General features: G+C 41.7%; 1 protein-coding gene and 1 long non-coding RNA gene across 2 annotated transcripts in view; one reads left to right on the forward strand and one right to left on the reverse strand.

Moving 5' to 3' along the window:
* LOC119042378 (uncharacterized) overlaps positions 1-10,260 on the forward strand; it is a 16,246-nt gene extending 5,986 nt beyond the window's left edge. Inside the window, exons 3-4 of the long non-coding RNA XR_005081218.2 lie at positions 5,434-5,678; positions 10,177-10,260. This is a non-coding gene — a long non-coding RNA (uncharacterized LOC119042378). The remainder of the gene's footprint in view (positions 1-5,433; positions 5,679-10,176) is intronic.
* Positions 7,301-10,824, reverse strand: TUBA1B (tubulin alpha 1b). Its single transcript, XM_037136089.2, has 4 exons — positions 10,714-10,824; positions 9,115-9,337; positions 8,823-8,971; positions 7,301-8,444 (listed from the first exon to the last, which is right to left on the reverse strand). The coding sequence occupies exons 1-4, from the start codon at positions 10,714-10,716 to the stop codon at positions 7,464-7,466; spliced, it is 1,356 nt and encodes a 451-aa protein (XP_036991984.2). The 5' UTR covers positions 10,717-10,824; the 3' UTR covers positions 7,301-7,463.
* Positions 10,825-19,918: the final 9,094 nt, after the last annotated feature.

A 19,918-nucleotide genomic window follows, 5' to 3' on the forward strand; every position in this document is an offset into this window, starting at 1 on the left:
CTAAAAATAAGCCAACAATTTAGGAATTTCACTGTTGTCTAGGATTCTAGGGAAACCAGAGTTGCCCCTTAGTTAAGACAGAAAGTTCCCTAGCAGAACTTTTTGTTTTTATTGTTATTGGCAGGATTAGGGGGAAAGGTTTAAGAAACATGCTTTGAGAGACTCTGTTCCTTTGCCCCTACCTACCTTGACCTCTCCAAAAAATATTTGAGAGAATAGTCATAATGAAAGATTGGCTTGACATAGCTGGAAAATTTGGAAGTCCTAGACTCTGGAAATGAGGAGGAATCTCAGAAGTCTTCACTTCTACCTCTTTGCTTTTCACGATGTGGATGCCATAGTGGTCCATTGTGGGTCTTAGGTAATTATTAGAGAGTGAGCTCTACTGTTCCTCCTATCTTTTGCCCTGACCTTTGGGGTTTTGAGGAATGAGTTTGCTGCCATTTCTGGATAGGAGCTCTTCCTTGGATTTCTCTTTTCTAATCTAAAAAACCTCAGTTTTCTGAGTTGCTGTACCCAGGACCCCTTACTTACCCACTCCATTCACCCCTTGGAGGAAACTGTCTTGCCTGTCCATATCCTTCTTAAGGTGCACAGAAGTGGACAATAGTTTGTTATAGGGTGATCAGTGAAGAGCATGGTGGGAATACCTACCTACCTAGCTTTGCACACTGTTGTAGAGAAGGAATGTCTAAGGTGACATCAGCCTGCCCTGGCAGCTGAGTCATACCTGTCTCATGGCACACATTCTTCTGGTCAATGTGAGCCAGCAGAAGTTCTTAAATATTAGTATGTGGGATACTATAGTTGGGCCAGAGAGAGGCTAAGGGATTTCTTCTTATTGAAGAAGAATCTTTGGAACAGAGGAGCAGTTTTTTTCCACCTTCATTTGATGTCATTGCCTTCCTCTTAGATCTTTGGGACTGGGAAAGTAGGGAAAGGGGGAAGCCAGTCCTTGCTAGCTTTTAGAGTTAAAAGTTTGAATCTATGTTCTTTCCCATAATTAATTCTTGGAATATTTCTTAGGTGTCAGTCACATCCTATACACTAAGCTAGGTACTGGTGATAAGGAGGGTAACTGTATAATAGGCATGGAGCTTATAAAATCTGGTGGTGGAAATATATTAATTAAGTAAATAATCACATAAATAAATATGTAACTCCAAAATACAATAAATAATTTCAGAGAAAAGTAGATCATTCTATAAAAATATATACTAGAAAATCTGAGCTGGTTTGACCTAGTCTTCAAATCCTTGATGAGGAGACACTTGGGTTTTCATCATTGAAGGAAGAGTGTGAGTTAACTGGGCAAAGGGGATGGGGTCTGTTGTGGATGGAACAAGTATTACATATCAGCAGAGAAAATACTGTTTGAAGGCCCCAGCAGGCAGGACTGAAGTGATGAGGTTGATTCCATCAGAGTTGGACACAGTAACATACAGCAGGCTGTCAGGAGATGAGTTCATTAGTTGAGGGGTGGGTAGAGTAGGGCATTTATTCTAGCCGATGGACCAGATGGAGGAAAGGAAAATATGGCCCTTGCAAAACAGTGATATCAGTATTTACATGATGATGTCCTCATAATTGGGTGGTTATTGACTTTGTATCCATATTGAGTTTAGTTTAATCTGGCAACACACTCCTTTATTACCCCTCGTGGACCCCAAGGCTATGTTTTTATAACCATGCACCCTGGGAAGCACCCAGAAGAGGAGCTGAGGTCAATAGCTCCTTGGGTATGGGGCTTCCTGTGCCTGCCTGATTCACAATGGCCTAGCATGGGGTCTAGCTGGCTCCAGGAATGGACAGAACAAAAACTGACAAGCATGTGAGTGTTCAGGATGCTAGGGATGCTAGGGATGCTAGGGATGCCAGTTTGTTCTATATCTTTTAGGTTCAGCTGCCAGGTGACAGCCAGCGCAGAGTTCACAAATCTGAGCTCAGCACTTCTGGGCAGAGAACTCCTTGTCAGTGGTGCCATCTGCAGGGCATTGAGGAATTTGCCAGGAATTCGATGGAATTGGGAGGGGGAAAAGGCATCTCTTTCTTTTCTCCCTCAAGCCTCAACTGAGCATGTCCCTAAATCACAGCCCTGGTCCTTCAGTGGGCTGAAAGACCCCTATTGCCTCTGATCTTGTGGCAGACAATATTTAAGGTGGAATACAAAGCAGGATACTGGGCTGTGGTATCATTTTCCTTCTTCCTTCCCAATTAAATCTGCCCTCTGTAAAAAATGAGGCCAAGAATGCTGGGTTGTGAAGGTATTTAAACATTCTGGTACTTAAAAAAAAAAAAACGATTGGGGCCCTGGCTGGTGTAGCTCAGTAGACTGAGCATGGGCCTGCAAACCAAACAACTGCAGTTCAATTCCCAGTCAGGGCACATGCCTGGGTTGTAGGCCAGTTCCCAGCAGGGAACGCACAACCATACACTGACATTTCTCTCCCTCTCTCCTTCCCTTCCCCTCTGAAGATAAATAAATAAAATCTTTAAGAAAAAAAGGGATTGGGTAGTAAACTGAAGGTGTTGCTGTTAATTATCATTATGATTATCCTCACCATCTCTAAGTAAGCCCTCCTTAGGCTTTTACTTGTGTTTCTTTCTTTTCTGAATAAATGGCTCTCGTTCTCCCTTGGCAATGGCTCTGGGGTCCCCTTGAGCAGAACTGTAATGTGCTGGCTTGAGGTGCTCAGCTCCTCACCTCCCAAGCTCAGACCCACATCTCTAAGCCTGCAAGTCCTTCAAGATTTGATCACCCTATTTGCCACCCTCTTCTGAGAAAGGCAGTATGGAAGTCTGTAGTGCTAAAGGGAAAATAGGGCCAGAAGGTTGAGAGCCTGACTAGTGACAGAACAAGAGGTCAAGTGTCTCTCTCTGTTCCCTGGGACTTGCCACCCTGAGACTCACCTTCTAGGAGGTGCTTGAAGAGACCTGGGCCTAGAAAGAGGGTGAGTATGTTTTACAAAGCTCTAGGGTTAAATGTTCACATTGAATAGAACAATAAAGAATCTGGCCTAAGAGGGAAATAATCATTATTTATTTTTACTTTCATGGGAGCAATCTGTGGGCCATAAGCATTACCAGGCATTGTGTTTGCTGCTGGGGCACAGATGTAGATGATAAGACCCTAGTACTCCCCTAAAGGAATGCTTGGTGGTATTTCCTGGGTGCCTTAGCATTTCATTATGGCCATCCCTGCCATGTCACACACTTGGCATCTCATGTCACTTGGCTTTGATTACTAGTAGTCAACTACTAGTCACTGTCTTGACATAAAAAATGTTTGTGAGCAGAGGAGACAGAAGTAAATACTGAATTTAGAAGCAGGTCGGATCAATAACAAAATAATTAAGGTATAAAGGGGATAGGATAGTTCAGGAGTGTAGATAGGTGTCTATTCTAAAGGACAGCTTACCAGGCAATAAAAATACTGAAATTTGAGACTTCCAGTGCAGATGGAGGCATAGTTAACCAAGCTTTGCCTCCTCACACAACCATGGCAAAAATTACAACTACAGTACAAGACAGATGCCACCCAGAATTGTCAGAAAATTGAGCTGTATGGAAGACTGACAATAAAAGAATTAAAGAAGCCACATTCATCCAGATGGGTAGGAGGGGCAGAGATGTGGAGATGCATGGAGGTGTATAATGAGTGGTCCCACACCCAGTTCTGGTAGATAAAAATTGGGAGGAATACTTCAGGAGCAAGGGATTCCAGCCCCACAGCAGACCACCCAGACCAGGGTTCCATGCCAGGAAGATAAGTCCCCATAACTTTTGGCTGTAAAAACCAGTAGGGGTTAATGTGAAGAAATTTCGAGAGTCTCAGAAGACCCAGGCAGAAGTGAAGGTTACACTAAGTGAAATAAAGAAAAATTTACAGGGAATCAACAGTGAAGTAGATGAAGCTGAGAATCAAATCAATTATTTGGAACATAAGGAAGTAAAAAAATTCAGTCAGAACAGCAAGAAGAAAAAAAATCCAAAAAACCAAGGATAGACCAAGGAGCCTCTGGCACAACTTCAAATGTACCAACATTCAAATCATAAGGGTGCTGGAAGAAGAAGAGAAAGAGCAAGAAATTGGAAATCTATTTCAAAAAATAATGAAAGGAAACTTCCCTAATTTGCTGAAGGAACTAGACATACAAGTCTGGGAAGCACAGAGTCCCAAACCAGATGGACACAAAGAGGACCACACCAAGACACACCATAATTAAATGCCAAAGGTTAAAGATAAAAAGAGAATCTTAAAAGCTTCAAGAGAAAAGCAGAGAGTTACCTACAAAAAAGTTCCCATAAGACTGTCAGCTGATTTCTTAAAAGAAACTTTTCAGGCTAGAAGGGACTGTCAAGAAGTATTCAAAGTGATGTAAATCAAGGACTTAGAGCCTAGATTACTCTATCCAGCAAAGCTATCATTTAGAATGGAAGGGCAGATAAAGTGTGTTCCAGACAAGGTAAAGATAAAGGAGTTAATCATAAGCAAGCCGCCATTATATGAATATTAAAGGGACTTTTTTTAAGAAAAATAAGATCAAAATGATGAACATTAAAATGGCAATAAATTCACAACTATCAACAATTGAATCTAGAAAACGAAGTAAATAAGCAGAACAGAAACAGAGTCATAGATACAGAGATCATTTAGGGGGAATTTGCAGGGAGAAGACGGAGAATGGGGGAAAAGGTACAGGGATTAAGAAGTACAAATTGGTAGGTACAGAATAGACAGGAGGATGTTAACAGTACAGGAGCCCTGGCTGGTGTTGCTCAGTGGATTGAGCACGGGCCTGTGAAGCAAAGGGTCACCAGTTTGATTCCCAGTCAGGGCACATGCCTGGGTTGCAGGCCAGGTGACACATGAGAGGCAACCACACACTGATGTTTCTCTCCCATTCTTTCTCCTTCCCTTCACCTCTCTCTAAAAATAAATAAATAAAATATTTTTCTAAAAAAGAACAGTACAGGAAATGGAGAAGCCAAAGAATTTATATGCGTGACCCATGGACATGGACTAAGGGGGCAGGGGGAAATTCTGGAGGGAATGGGGGGTACCATGTGGAAGGGGACAAAGGGGGAAAAAATGGGACAACTGTAATAGCAGCATAATCACTAAAATATATTTTAAAATACTGAAATTTGAGTCTGAACTGTAGAAAATGGAAAAACTTTTCTCTCTAAATTACGGATTTCCCTCCTTTTTAAAAATGAAATAGTTGAAGCCTACAGAAAATAGATTGTAACTATCGTGTTGTTCTAGGCAATATAAAAATTATATAACTCCCATTGATTCTCACCTCCTGTTATTGTAGTTTCCTCTCACAGTAGGACTGAGATGTAACATAAAGGATATTGGTAAAATGACAGTGCAACTTTTTAGTTTATGTCGTAAGACATTATGATTTCTAACTTGTCATCTCTTAGATCACTCACTCTTGAGGGAAGCCTGCTGCCATGTCATTAGGACACCCAAGGATCCCTTTGAGAGGTCAAAGTGAAGAACTAAGGCTGCCAGCAAACAACCAGCACTAACCTGCCAGGTATACGCACTTTGGAAGTGAATCCTCCAGCCCATCGAGCATTAGAAGACTGCAATCTTATGGTAAACCCCAAGACTGACCACCCAGCCAAGCTACTCCTGAATTCCTGGCTCTTAGAAATTACATGAGGTAATACACATATAGTTTTTAAATCTTTATTTATTGATTTGAGAAAGAGGTCTACATCAGTTTGTTCTACCCATTCATTCATTCATCCATTCATTCACTAGTTAACTCCTTTACATGACCTGACTGGGGTCAAGCCCGCAACCTTGGTGTATTGGGATGATGCTCCAACCAACTGAACCACCTGGCAAGGGCCATATGCTGTTTTAAGCCACAAAATTGTTGGTCAACTTGCTATGTAGTAACAGATAGTAGATCACAAACACCTATGTACCTAACACCCAAGCTTGTCATTTTAACATTTGCCTTACTCCAATTTTTTTTATAATTTTATTTTATTTAGATTTTATTTATCTTTAGAAGGGAAGGGAAGGAGAGAGGGAGAGAAATGTCAATGTATGGTTCCCTCTTGTGCGTCTCCTGCTGGGAACTGGCCTGCAACCCAGGCATGTGCCCTGACTGGGAATCGAACCGTGATTCTTTGGTTCACAGGCCCGTGCTCAATCCACTGAGCTACACCAGCCAAGCAATTTTCTTAAAAGGAAAAAAAAAAGCATTGTCCCCCCTCTCCAAAATAAAACAGTCGAAACACTGGCTTAATCCTGTCCCTGCTTTGTGCCTCGTAACTCCGAAAAAGCATCATGGCACCCTCTGCACTGAATATTGCTTGCCTGAAAAGCAAGCTATTTTCTGCACTGGTTTGCTGCTGCTGCTTTCCAGGCTCTGGCTTAGCTAGCTTACCCTCTTGTTTTGCAAAAATAAAAGGAACATTTCAGTCTTCAAACATCTTTCAAGATTGTCTTCCCTTTGGGAATTGGGCATCAACTGAAAACCTTAATTCCCATTTGGCTATTAATCCAATTTAAAGCACTGGCAATTACCTCTGTGTACCATGGTAGCCACATTTGTGTTGCTATGCCAGGCCTGCAGCGCCCCCCAACAGAACTCAAATGTCTCTGCCAAATCAAATTTCTTTCAGAAGCTAGAACAACTGTTTTGTTAATACAGGGTGGGACAAGTTTATTTCATCAACATTTTCAACAAAACCTAACTGTCCCTGTGCTTTCTGAATTTGAAGCATACATTTTCTCCTAGGTTAAATCCTGTTTATCTCTAGATTCTTTTGGATGTAGACAAATTATATACTTGGAATAACGTAAGTTCTTATCCTTTACAAATGTTCCCACTTAACCCTCTATAGTAGAGCAGTAAGTACTCTAGCAAATGCATGTAACTTTACCAGCAGTCACATTTGCAGATTCAAAATGATTTACAGGTTTACCTTAGATACTGTGGGCTTGGTTCCAGATCACAACCACAAGTGAGTTGACTTTTGGATGGAGTGTCTTGTGTTCAATTTAAACAAGAATGTTTCTGAAGTGCAGTAAGACCAGGTGTACCTGTACTTACTATTCCTAAATCATGAGTAATTATCTGATTTCAAGAACTAGATTAGCAGAATGACTGAGTATATCAGAATCAAGCTCTACTTTTCTAGAACTGTGTGCTCCCTCTTCTCCTTAGTAGCTGGACACCTGTGGGTCTCTTCATATTACCACCCTGTTGCAGAGACTCTATCCTCCAAGTGTAGAGGAATCAGTGTAGAACAAAGACTAAAGCCAAACTTTTCTTTCTCAATGCCTTTACTTTGAAATGAGTAATGTTACAGGTATACATGAAAAAGACAGACATGATCACAGGTAAAAGCAAAGGAAATCTAATCAGAGAGCAGCTGCTGAACCTTAAATTCTGAGTTATGACATGTTGCAGGGCAAAAAGGAATGGTACTTAGTATTCCTCTCCTTCTTCCTCACCCTCTCCTTCAACAGAATCCACACCAACCTCCTCATAATCCTTCTCTAGGGCAGCCATGTCCTCACGGGCCTCAGAAAACTCTCCTTCCTCCATGCCCTCACCCACATACCAGTGGACAAAGGCACGCTTGGCGTACATCAGGTCAAACTTGTGGTCCAGGCGAGCCCAGGCCTCAGCAATAGCTGTGGTGTTGCTCAGCATGCACACAGCTCGCTGTACTTTGGCCAGGTCTCCACCAGGAACCACAGTGGGAGGCTGGTAATTAATGCCAACTTTGAAGCCAGTGGGGCACCAGTCCACAAACTGGATGCTGCGCTTGGTCTTGATGGTGGCAATGGCAGCATTGACATCTTTGGGAACCACGTCACCACGGTACAGCAGGCAGCAAGCCATGTATTTACCATGGCGAGGGTCACATTTCACCATCTGGTTTGCTGGCTCAAAGCACGCATTGGTGATCTCTGCTACAGAAAGCTGTTCATGGTAGGCTTTCTCAGCAGAGATGACAGGGGCATATGTGGCCAGAGGGAAGTGGATGCGGGGATAGGGCACCAGGTTGGTCTGGAATTCAGTCAGATCCACATTCAGGGCTCCATCAAACCTGAGGGAAGCAGTGATGGAGGACACAATCTGGCTGATAAGGCGGTTAAGGTTAGTGTAGGTTGGGCGCTCGATATCGAGGTTTCTACGACAGATGTCATAGATGGCCTCATTGTCAACCATGAAGGCACAATCAGAGTGCTCCAGGGTGGTGTGGGTGGTGAGGATGGAGTTGTAGGGCTCCACTACAGCTGTGGAAACCTGGGGGGCTGGGTAAATGGAGAACTCCAGCTTGGACTTCTTGCCATAATCGACAGACAGACGCTCCATCAGCAGGGAGGTGAACCCAGAACCGGTTCCCCCACCAAAGCTGTGGAAAACCAAGAAGCCCTGAAGACCTGTGCACTGGTCAGCCTGTAGGGAAAGGAAAGAGAAAATGTAATTCTCTAATGCCAGGATACATTTTCTTATGCAGAATTTCTTTTTCTTTAAATTGTGAACATGCGAGATTGATATAAGCATGAAGAGTGACAAAATAGTCCCATAACTTGGGGACTCCAATTAACACAGCAAGCAGAGTATCCCACATTTCAAACGCACCAAAGAATGAATGCTATAGTTTGGTCTTTCACTTAATTTGCAACGGAACCCCCTCAACCCATTTAAATATTTACTTGTTGATGATTTTATTCATTATCTTAACTCATGTATATTTTGGCATCTTTTTAAGAATTGAATTTACTGGGGTGACATTGGTTCATTTAAATATATAGACTCAAATGTAGTATTTACCAGTTTCCGAATTCGGTCCAGGACGAGGTCAATGATCTCCTTGCCAATGGTGTAGTGTCCACGGGCATAGTTATTGGCAGCATCTTCCTTGCCTGTGATCAGCTGCTCAGGGTGGAAGAGCTGGCGGTAGGTACCAGTGCGAACTTCATCTGGAGGGGGGAAACAAAGTGGCCACCCATCACTAACAACCCCCCACAAGCCCGCTCAAGCCCAGGGCACCCACACAGGCCCCAGGACACACCTCCTGTCCCAGACCCCTGGGATCTCACTTGGGTTACTGAGGGCAACTCACCAATGACTGTGGGTTCCAGGTCTACAAACACTGCCCTGGGCACATGCTTGCCAGCGCCTGTCTCACTGAAGAAGGTGTTGAAGGAGTCATCTCCCCCCCCAATGGTCTTGTCACTTGGCATCTGGCCATCGGGCTGGATGCCATGTTCCAGGCAGTAGAGCTCCCAGCAGGCATTGCCGATCTGGACACCAGCCTGCCCAACGTGGATGGAGATGCACTCACGCTGTGGAAAAGGAAAAAAAAAAAATCAGGATGAAAGCAATCTGGTAATGAATATGAAGAACAATATACACATGAAATTTTTAATTTTATAGATTGCCTCTTTTAAAATGAATTAAAATGTGAACTTTTCTAGGGGACAACTGTATTTTTTTAATCTACATTGCTTTTAATGAATTTCCTTTCTCCCTCTAATTTAAGACCTCTTTCCAAACCTAGGAGAGACCTTGGTTACAGCTTCCTTCTTTGAAGGACCAAGATAGCGAGGAGGCCATTTGTCCACCACTCAGGCCCCAGAATACCATTCCAGACTAGGTGGCCAGATTTCCGGGCAGCTCCCAGTATAGGAAGCACGTGGCCAGAGCAGAGAACAGGAAATGTCTGGCCACTGGCCCCCCACCCCCACCCCATGAGGGGCAGGGCTCTGCAGCACAGGATGAATGAGCAATTCTGGGTGTGCGTGACCGCGCCCGCTGCGGCCAGCGGGACTGCGCAGCTGCAGAGACCCGGAACAGCCCCAGCCACGTAGGCAGAAGCACAGCCATGGCCAACCATCCTAAGTTCCCCGCAAGAGTTGGGCTCAACCAAGCACCTCCACATCTGTTAAGGCACTTCAGGGGATTATCCACAGCACAGATCTGGACCAAGATCGTATTTCCCTTCCCTCAAAATCCCTCACCACCACCACCTGTTCTTACAAGCATGCCTAACATAGCAGAGAGGCCAGAGGGGCAGATGGTCTCTACGGGCTGTTGGGGGGTAATTTTCCTAATACGTTGGCATTGTGCAGCACACTGACAAGGTGCTTTCCTTCATGTTCATCTTGCTTTCATTTCTAAACAGAAACTCCAGGTAACAAGAGACACTCTCCAGTCACAGACCCGCAGCGCCCTAGCGCGCACGCGCAGACTGCAGTGGTTGTATCCCGCCACTCCCGGGAGGGAAGGTAACGGTCGCGCGTGCGCTTTTGTCAGGTTCCTTCCCGCCTCTGCTTTTCGCGCCGAGGAGGAAGTGAGGGTGGGGAGAGCGCGCGCGCGCGCGCCCGCCAAAGGCAAGGCAAGGAAAGGGGGATGGGAACGCGCGGGAAAAGCCTGCAGGGTCTTGGCGCGCGGCACCCTGGGACCAAAGGCTATATAAAAGCTCTAACTACGGTGGAGGGAACCCACACGCCACCATCCCCTACCAGAATTTAAAAAGATGAGGCGGGGCCCCCCCTTTCCGGGCCCCACCTTTTCCCCACAAACCAGAATCCACCTGTGCCCACCCTTGGCTCTCGCTTCATTTTTTGCCCTCCAAATGGACAGCATTGGTCCCAGCCCTCTCTAGTTAGAGGCCCCCCGAGATCCCCAGCGAGGGAGGCGCCGCACGCGGCCCACTCACCATAGCTGCGGATTAGAAGGCGCAAGCAGCAGGAGTAGACAGCGGGTCCCGGTTACTGTCCCCGACAAGCTAAGAGTCGAGGTAAGTAACGCACTGAGGCGGGGGAGGTGCCAGAGTCGCTTAAGTAGCGGTTCGGGGAGGGGCGGCGGGCACAGGCGGCGCCACGGCCGTGGGCCCCTCCTCCGGCCCGGCGCGCCCACTCGGTGCCCGGCTCGGCCGCCGCAGAGGCGGGCTCCAAGCCCGGAGCCCCCTCCCCGCGCCGGCCCAGCGGGGCGGGGGCCTTCGCGCCTGCGGGCCTGGAGCTCGGGTGCTGCAGTCTGCGGTGATGGCTGCCGGGGCCTGGGCAGAGGGCGGGCAGGGCTGGGAAACAAACCATCCTGGGAATGCGAGAGGAAGCTTGCCTTAATTTGGATGAACTCTAAGACTTAAGAAGTATATATACAGTCTTAAAGAGGAAGCACCATGAAATACAGAAACTTCTGGTCCGGATAGCTCAGCTGATTATTTTCATGTTGCCACAGTTCGTCAGTGAGTTTTGTCTTTTCCTTCTCTCAGTTTCTTTAAAGGCAGCACATTCATACTCTACATCCCTGATGATGTGGAGTACGCGAGGTTTAGAAAACAGTAGTTCTATTTAACTTACTATAATGACTTATTCTTTAAACTAAAGGTACCAAACGTTAAGCAAAGGACAGTTATTCAAGAGTATTACAGTACCTAAGCATTTAACATCCAAACTGTTAAAAGGGACCCATTTTTGGACCTCAACCACCAACTTTATAGGGTAGCCCTAGGGACTTTTAAAAAGGGAGGTTTAAAGACGCATTTCAAATTTGGTAGCTGAATTGAAGTGAGGATAGAAGTGAGGGTAGGGATGAATTTGATGCAGAAGGATATTAGAAAGGAGGGATTCCTTATATTAGTTTCGTAAAACTTTTAATATAATTAATAACTGCGTTCTGTTGTGTGAAGATAGATCAGTTGGTTATAGTTTAGTGGCAGGAGGCCCAGATTATAGTAAGTAGATTTTTTTTCTCCCTTTCAGGAGACTATTTCAAGGCCATTATTAACACTTGGAAATGCACAAGGAGGTTAGTTAGGATTAAAGTGTGGCTTTTAAATGGTCATAGCAGAAATTTATTATTGTTGCTATGCTATTCAAAATATCCTCCCAGTAATAGTGTATTAGTAACAAAAAAGGTAAACATAAAACAGTAAAAATTCACAATTCATATTCAGTTATTACCTGTTTCAGATTTGGTAAAGCCTTCACTCTTCATATCATACATAAAAATGTACACTGTTAATATGTGTGTGCAGTTTGTAAGAATATATATTTTTTCCACTCATATTCTTACGACCCTGGAATACAAACAAAGGTGCATATTTATTTTTCATAAATATTTAATTAGTCCTGTCAAAACCCCAAATTTGCACACACTTTTCAAACTGCAGTATAGGGGGAAGAATATATTTGAATATTGTCTCACTTATTCTTGACATATAATATCCTATTTAAGGTTGCCACACACTTTTTTTTTGAAAATTTATTTGTCCCACGTATTCTCAAAAGGAGTTGGAAAATGCACGTACATTTTACTGTGCTTTGCTTTGTTGTGCTTCACAGATACTACTACACTTTTTACAAATTAAAGGCAAGGCTGTCCACCAGTAAAAAGATTACAACTAGCTTTATTGCAGGGGTCTGGAACTGAACCCACAATACCTCCAAGGAATGCTTGTCATTAGCTTGTTTTCACTGGAAGTATGAATGTTAGGGAACCACCTAGCTGAACTCCATTTTGCTGTCTGCTCTGGATGAAAGCCATTTGAAAGCAGGCACCTCCCTCTTCCTAGATCTCTGCAGAGTCTTAGAGCTTTCACTGCAGGGATTTGCTCCTGTGGGCCTAGGTGTCTCCCCGGATACCTTCTTAAAACTATTAGCATTGCTAGCCTTGTTCTCTGTGAATTCCCTTGTTGTGAATAAGGAAGTATTTGATATGTTTTTATTGATTTGAGAGAGAGGGAGAGAAACAGAAATATTGATAGTTTGCCTCCCATATGTGCCCTAGCCAGGTATTGAACCTGCAACCTAGTTGTATGCGTTGATCAGGAATTGAACCCACAACCTTTTGGTATATGGAACAATGCTCTAACCAGCTGAGCCATCCAACCACAGCTTGAGCTTTTCTTTTAATTAATTAATTAATTAATTATAGGGCCCTGATGATACCCCAGGTTTCAGAAAACAGTAGAGCCAAACGGATGTTCAAATATAACCTAGTTTGGTATCTTTATACCAGAAAAATATTGAGTAATGCTAAGTTCATTAATTTTTCTACCTTTTAGTATCTGAGAGGAAAGGCCAACATTTTTTCCTTTTTTACCCATACTAAGCTTGCATGGATCTGTATGTTTATATTATACATTGATGTATACAATTTGTCTCTGTTTAACAACTGAATAGTAGTTGTTAAATTGAAATATATACACAGTATTACCCAGCATCTTCACATTTTAACTGATATATAGGTCTTTCTTTTCTTGGATTGTTTTAGGGCCTGTAACTACTTGCTTTGAATCTTTGATGTGGTGGGAAATCTTGTGTTGCTAATTTGAGCCCCTCCCATCTTTGCTACTTAATATCCTGGCCATTTGTTACTGTTCTAAGCTGTCAGTAACATTGGTTGATAGTTTCATATTGTGACTTAGACACAAAAGTTCACAAAGTATCTTGTTCATTTAACCAGTTCTACAAGGAAAGATAAATGACAAATAGCAACAACTTATCAACCCTCAAAAATTTTCAAACATTTGGCCTTTTATTTATTGCAGTGTTATAAATTTATATATGCCACTTTGTATTCTGTTTTTCTTCAGATGGTATAGGGGAAGGAAAATGGACTTTAATTTCAGATAGGACTCAATTCAGTTCTGTTTGTCAGTTAATAGTGATGACTTTAGATTCTTGATTATCTTTCTTGAGCTTAATTTATGAATGGGAATCATCAATATTAGCTTGGAACTGAGACAGGCCAGTAAGCAGGGGCAAGTAGAATAAGGAAAATGAGACAGACAATTAAACAAGCAGCTTGTAGCCATCTAGTAAATGCTATCTTCTCTAAATAAAGGACACAAGAGTAAATGGTTTGTACTTCCCCAACTGGAGGGTAAATAAGTTTAAATCACCTTACTCGGGAAAATAGATAGCAGAAATTTAATTTGTGCCATTTGCCAACCACGCTCAAGGACAGATGAAATCAGGGGAATAAGTCTCATTTGGCACTTCATCATAAAGCAGATGAATATCCTATTGAGATCCTCCCAAGACTGCCACTAAACCCCCAGTCTTTAAAAGCCTTCTGAATGAAGGGGCCGGTGTGCTCTCTCTCCCTGGAGCACGCCCATGCCTTTACCTTCTCCCTCTTCTTCACCCACAGGCATGCATCTCCTAAATTCTGAGGGACCACATGAGGCTTGCAAGAACCAGGGAGCAATGGGAAGTGGCAGCTCCTCATGGTTTAATCCCCTGAGCCTATCCCTAAGGCCCCCTTTTCTCCGACTTCTTAGAGAGCCAAAGCAGCCCAGGTGAGGTTCATTTCTCCACATAGTCCTTCACCTGTTGCCTCTTCTAGTCTAGGCCCTTCCTTGTTTCACTGTCCCCAGCTTTAATAAACATCCTCTAAAAGATCACTTGGACTTATATTGTGACATTTTTCCTGCACGATGTCAAGAACCCACACATTACCTGCTGGCTCTAGGCAGGCTTGTTCAGGGCCAGGTCCCCTTTATGGTAATACCCTGTGAAAACAAAATAGAAATCTCAAAATTGAATGCTAAGATTTGTGGTGATTTAAATTGTTTTTTCTGCTTTTCTTTATTTAAGAGTTTTTAAAAATCCAGATGTATTATTTTTTTATAATTAGAATCAATATAAAAAGTCAATAAATAGTAAAATAGTGGGTTAAGGCTCTAAGAAATAGAAGTATGTGTTTTCGACTTTGTAAAAAATAACTTTATTGAGTTATCATGTTTTATAAACTCCACCCCTCTAAAGTGTACAATTCAGCCAGGACAGGCATGGCTCAGATGGTTGAGTGTCAGGTTGCCAGTTTGATTCCCAGTCAGGGCACATGGGTTGTGGACCCAGTCCCTGGTTGGGGCACATGCAAGAGACAACCTATTGATATTTCTCTCCCCTTCTTTCTCCCTCCCTTCCCTCTCTCTAAAAATAAATAAAATTTTAAAATCTTAAAAATACAGCTCAATGTTTGTTTTTAAACCATATTTATAGAGTTGTGCAAACATCACCACACTCTAACTCCAGGACATTTTTATTACCCTAAAAGAAACTTGGTACCAATGAGCAATAACTCTTCATTTACTCCTCTCCAAGCCCCTAACAACCACTAATCTACTTTATGTTTCTCTGAATTTGTCTATTCTGGACATTTCATGTAAACAAATCATATAATCAGTTGGCTTATTTTACTCTGGCTTAATGTTTTCGGTGTTCATCTATTGGTACTTCATTTATTTTAATTATATTTTATTGATTATGCTATTGCAGTTGTCCTGATTTTCCCCTTTGTCCCCCTCTACCACTACTCCCTACTCCCTCAGGCAATCCCCCCACCATTGTTCATGTCCATGGGTCATGTGTATAAGATCTTTGGCTACTCTATTTCCTATACTGTACTTTACATCCCCATGGCTATGCTGTAACTACCTATTTGTATGTCTTAATCCCCTCACCTATTCCCTCACACCCCCTCACATCTGGCAGCCATCAAAACGCTGTCTGTATCCATGATTCAGTTTCCTTTTTTATTTGTTTAGTTTGTTTTTTAGATTCAATTCAACTGTTGATAGATAGTATTTTTGCCATTTTATTCATAGTTTTGATCTTCATTTTTTAAAAGATTTCTTATTTATTCATCTTTAGAGGGGAGGAAAATGAGAGAGAAACATCAATGTATGGTTGCCTCTTATGCGTCCCCTGCTAGGAACTGGCCTGCAACCCAGGCATGTGCCCTGACTGGGAATCGAACCTCGATCGTTTGGTTCACAGGCCTGCACTCAATCCACTGAGCTATACCAGACAGGGCTGATCTTCATTTTCTTAAATGTCCCTTTAACGTTTCGTGTTTGGTGATGACAAACTCCTTTAGTTTTTTTCTTATCTGGGAAACTTTATCTGCTCTTCAGTTTTGAATAATAGCTTTGCTGGGTAGAACAGTCTTGGCTATAGGTCCCTGCTTTTCATGACTTTGAATATTTCTTGCCAATCCCTTCTAGCCTGCAAAGTTTCTTTCGAGAAATCAGTTAGTAATCTTATGGGAAATCCCCTGTAGGTAACTAACTTCTTTTGCTGCTTTTAAAATGCTCTCTTTATCTTTAACCTTTGGCATTTTAACTATGATGTGTCTTGGAGTGGGCCTCTTTGCATCCATCTGGTTTGGGACTCTCTGTGCTTCCTGGACTTGTATATCTATTTCCTTCATAAAATTAGGGAAGTTTTCTTTCATTATCTTTCCAAATAAATGTCCAATTTCTTGCTCCTTCTCTTCTGTATCCCCTATGATGCAAATGTTGGACTTCTTTTAAATTGTCACAGAGGCTGCTTATACTATCCTCCTTTTTTTGGATTCTTTTTCATCTTGTTGTTTTAAATTTTATTATTTTCAGAAAGAGGGGAAGGGAGGGAAAAAGAGTGAGAGAGAAATACTGATCAGTTGCCTCTTGCATGCCACAACTGGATACCTGGCCTGCAATCCAAGTATGTGCCCTGACTGGGAATTGAACCAGTGACCTTTCGGTCACAAGCCTGCACTCAACCCACTGAGCCACACCAGCCAGGACCTTTTGTTCTGATTGGTTGTTTTTTGCTTCCTTATGTGAATTATAAGTTTCAAATTACTGTGTTTTTAGACTCCACTAGATGTAACGGAAAGGTGCAAAGTTCCTTTTAAATGTCAAAATTTATAGTATGTTTAAAACTACATTTAAAAAATCTTTGAAACTTAAAAATTTTAGATAACAACTTAAAAATGTCTGAAGATGTATGTAGTTTTCAAGAGAATTTTAGGTGGTACACAAGCAAAAATACGAATAACACTGATACGAAGAAATGGTCACATAACTATAAAAAGACATCTATGTCCATCTTAGTCTCTTGGCTTTAAATATTATCTATATACCGGTGACTATCGAATTTATGTTTCCTGTTCAGACTTTTTCTTTTTTCCGTGAAGCACATGTTTAGCTGCCTAGTTAACATTTATCCTGTCCAAAACAGAATTCTTGAATTCTACCCACTTCCCACACTCACATGCACACAGCCTACTCCTTTCTTCTCCTAGGTGTTCTTCATCTGAGTGAACACTACCTCCAGTCATCCAGTTGCTCTGTCCAAAGACTTCTGAGTTATTCTTGACTCCTTTTAAAAATATTCTTGATATAATGCATCAGCAAATCCTGTTAGCTCTACCTGTGAAATATATCTAGAATGATCTGTTATCTCTGTCCTCAACACAAAAATAGTTTACTTCTCTCCCTATTTCTTCCCTGTTTCTATTCTTGCAGTCTTTTTTTTTTAATGATCCTTTAAAAATATAACTTTGATTATGCCTACTCTGGAGGCTTTTTTTCATTTTTAGAATAATATCTAAATTCTTACAGTGTTCTAAAAGGTTGTAATGGTCTGCCTCCTGGCTTCATTTTATATCATTTTACCCCTCACTCATTCCATTTCCAGCGCACTGGCTCTCTTACTGTACCTTTGACACAGTGATTATGTTACTTTGTCTCAAGGCTCTCCACTTGTTCCTTTTCTCTAATTTATTCTTCTCCCCTCAGATTTCCACTGGCTCACTTCCAATGTTATCACCTCAAAGAGGCCTTGACTTTTCTTTCTTAAATAGCACCCTTCGTCCCTTTCCTTTCTCCCTTAATTTGCTTCCTTTTTCATCTTATCACATTTATTATATACTTGCTTATTTTCTGTCTCCCCACTAGAAAATTAGTTCTAAAAGGGGAGGATCTTATCTATTTTTTTCACTGCCTTAGCTCCAGTCTTATGTAGTAGGTAGTGAATAAATGTGTTGAATATTAAATGAATGTATAAATGTATATCCTCAAGTGACTACTATAGGGCTGTTATATATTTAGTATTGCAAAGGTATTAAATGGATGAGTGTATGGATATAGTATCACTCATGTATTATACTGTATTGTTCCCTTTTGTATGGGGTGATTGCATTTTGTATATTGTAAGAACTAGTTTCTTTTTATCCTGTTGAGCTTTGAGATAGCAACCCAGGTTCTCAGTCTTCAGCACCACAAATGACACTTTCTGGTCTCCATTCTTTAACTTATAACACTGGGGAGAATGGTTCTATAGAAAGCTTTCCCAGTGAGAAATTTAAAGGTCAAATAACATATTATTTTTTAGATTTATAGAGTTTAGATTTACTTTATAGTATTTTTGTTCTTTTGCCTTCTAAATTAATTTAGTTGCCCTTGGCCCACTTTTCTTGCCTATAATATAAACACTTTGGTTCCACAGAAAATATTATAAAATGATTCATCTTTAGCACAATCCAGGTTCAAGAACTAATTCTCCAAAAAAGTATGAATACATTGTCTTAGTGCACAAAGGAAAAAAAAGAACTAATTATCTTGTATACTTGTTTAATAGTACTCCTTTCTGCATGATGAACAAGGACTTTTTTTAAACTAAAAATATCAGTTGACCTTAGTAATTCAGAAAGATTAGCAATTATGTTGGGTTGGTAGTAAAGAATGCTAATTTTAACTCTGGTGTTTTTTTTTTTTAATATATTTTATTGCCCTGACTGGTGTAGCTCAGTGGATTGAGCATGGGCTTGTGAAGCAAAGGGTCACCAGTTCGATTTCTCAGTCAGGGCACATGCCTGGGGTGCAGGCCGGTTCCCAGCAGGGGGCATATGAGAGGCAAACATACATTGATATTTCTCTCCCTCTCTCCTTCCCTTCCCCTCTAAAGATAAATAAATAAAATCTTTAATATATATATGTATATATATATATATATATATATATATATATATATATATAATTGATTATGCCATTACAGTTGTCCCATTCCCCCCCTTCATTCCCCTCCACCCTAGAAACCCCCTCCCCCACCATGCGGTCCCCCTTTAGTTTATGTCCATGTATCACAAGTTCTTTAGCTTCTACATTTCCCATACTATTCTTGCCCTCCCCCTGTCTATTTTCTACCTACCATCTATGCTACTTATTCTCTGTATCTTCTCCCCCCTTCTCCTCCTCCAACTCCCCTGTTGCTAACCCTCCACATGATCTCCATTTCTGTGGCTCCACTCCTGATCTAGCTGTCCTCTTAGTTTGCTTTTGTTTTAGATGTGGTTGTTACTAATTGTGAGTTTGCTGTCCTTTCACTGTTCACATTTTTTATCTTCTTTTTCTTAGATAAGTCCCTTTAACATTTCATATAATAAGGACTTGGTGATGATGAACTCCTTGAATTTGACCTTATCTGAGAAGCACTTTTCTGCCCTTCCATTCTAAATGAAAGCTTTGCTGGATAGAGCAATCTTGGTTGTAGGTCTTTGGATTTCATGACTTGGAATACTTCTTTCCAGCCTCTTCTTGCCTGTAAGGTCTCTTTTGAGAAATCAGCTGACAGTCTGATGGGAACTCCTTTGGAGGTGACTGTCCCCTTTTCTCTTGCTGCTTCTAGGATTCTCTCTATTTTAATCTTGGCTAATGTAATGATGATGTGCCTTGGTGTGTTCCTTCTTGGGTCCAACTTCTTTGGGACTCTCTGAGCTTCCTGGATTTCCTGGAAGTCTATTTCCTTTGCCAGATTGGGGAAGTTCTCCTTTATTATTTGTTCAAATAAGTTTTCCACTTGTTGCTGTTCCTCTTCCCTCTCTGGTACCCATATAATTCAGATGTTGGAATATTTCAAGATGTCCTGGAGGTTCCTAAGCCTCTCCTCATTTTTTTTTTTTTAATTCTTATTTCTTCATTCTTTTCTATTTGGTTGTTTCTTTCTTTCTTCTAGTCCACTCCATTGATTTGAGTCCCAGTTTCTTTTCCATCACTATTTGTTTCCTGTGCATTTGCCTTCATTTCACTTAGTTTAGCCTTCATTTGTTCATCTAATTTGTGACTAAAATCAACTAGTTCTGTGAGC

The sequence above is a fragment of the Artibeus jamaicensis genome, unplaced genomic scaffold (genome assembly GCF_021234435.1).
Source record: "Artibeus jamaicensis isolate MK-2021 breed Jamaican fruit bat unplaced genomic scaffold, CSHL_Jam_final contig_233, whole genome shotgun sequence".
Classification (NCBI taxonomy): Eukaryota; Metazoa; Chordata; class Mammalia; order Chiroptera; family Phyllostomidae; genus Artibeus; species Artibeus jamaicensis.

Excerpts from the sequence above, each read along its gene's own strand:
- TUBA1B (XM_037136089.2), bottom strand. Across the intron at positions 8,972-9,114 it reads CCTGGAACCCACAGTCATTG|ATGAAGTTCGCACTGGTACC; the intron begins GTGAGTTGCCCT and ends TCCCCCCTCCAG. Across the intron at positions 8,445-8,822 it reads TGGACCGAATTCGGAAACTG|GCTGACCAGTGCACAGGTCT; the intron begins GTAAATACTACA and ends CTTTCCCTACAG.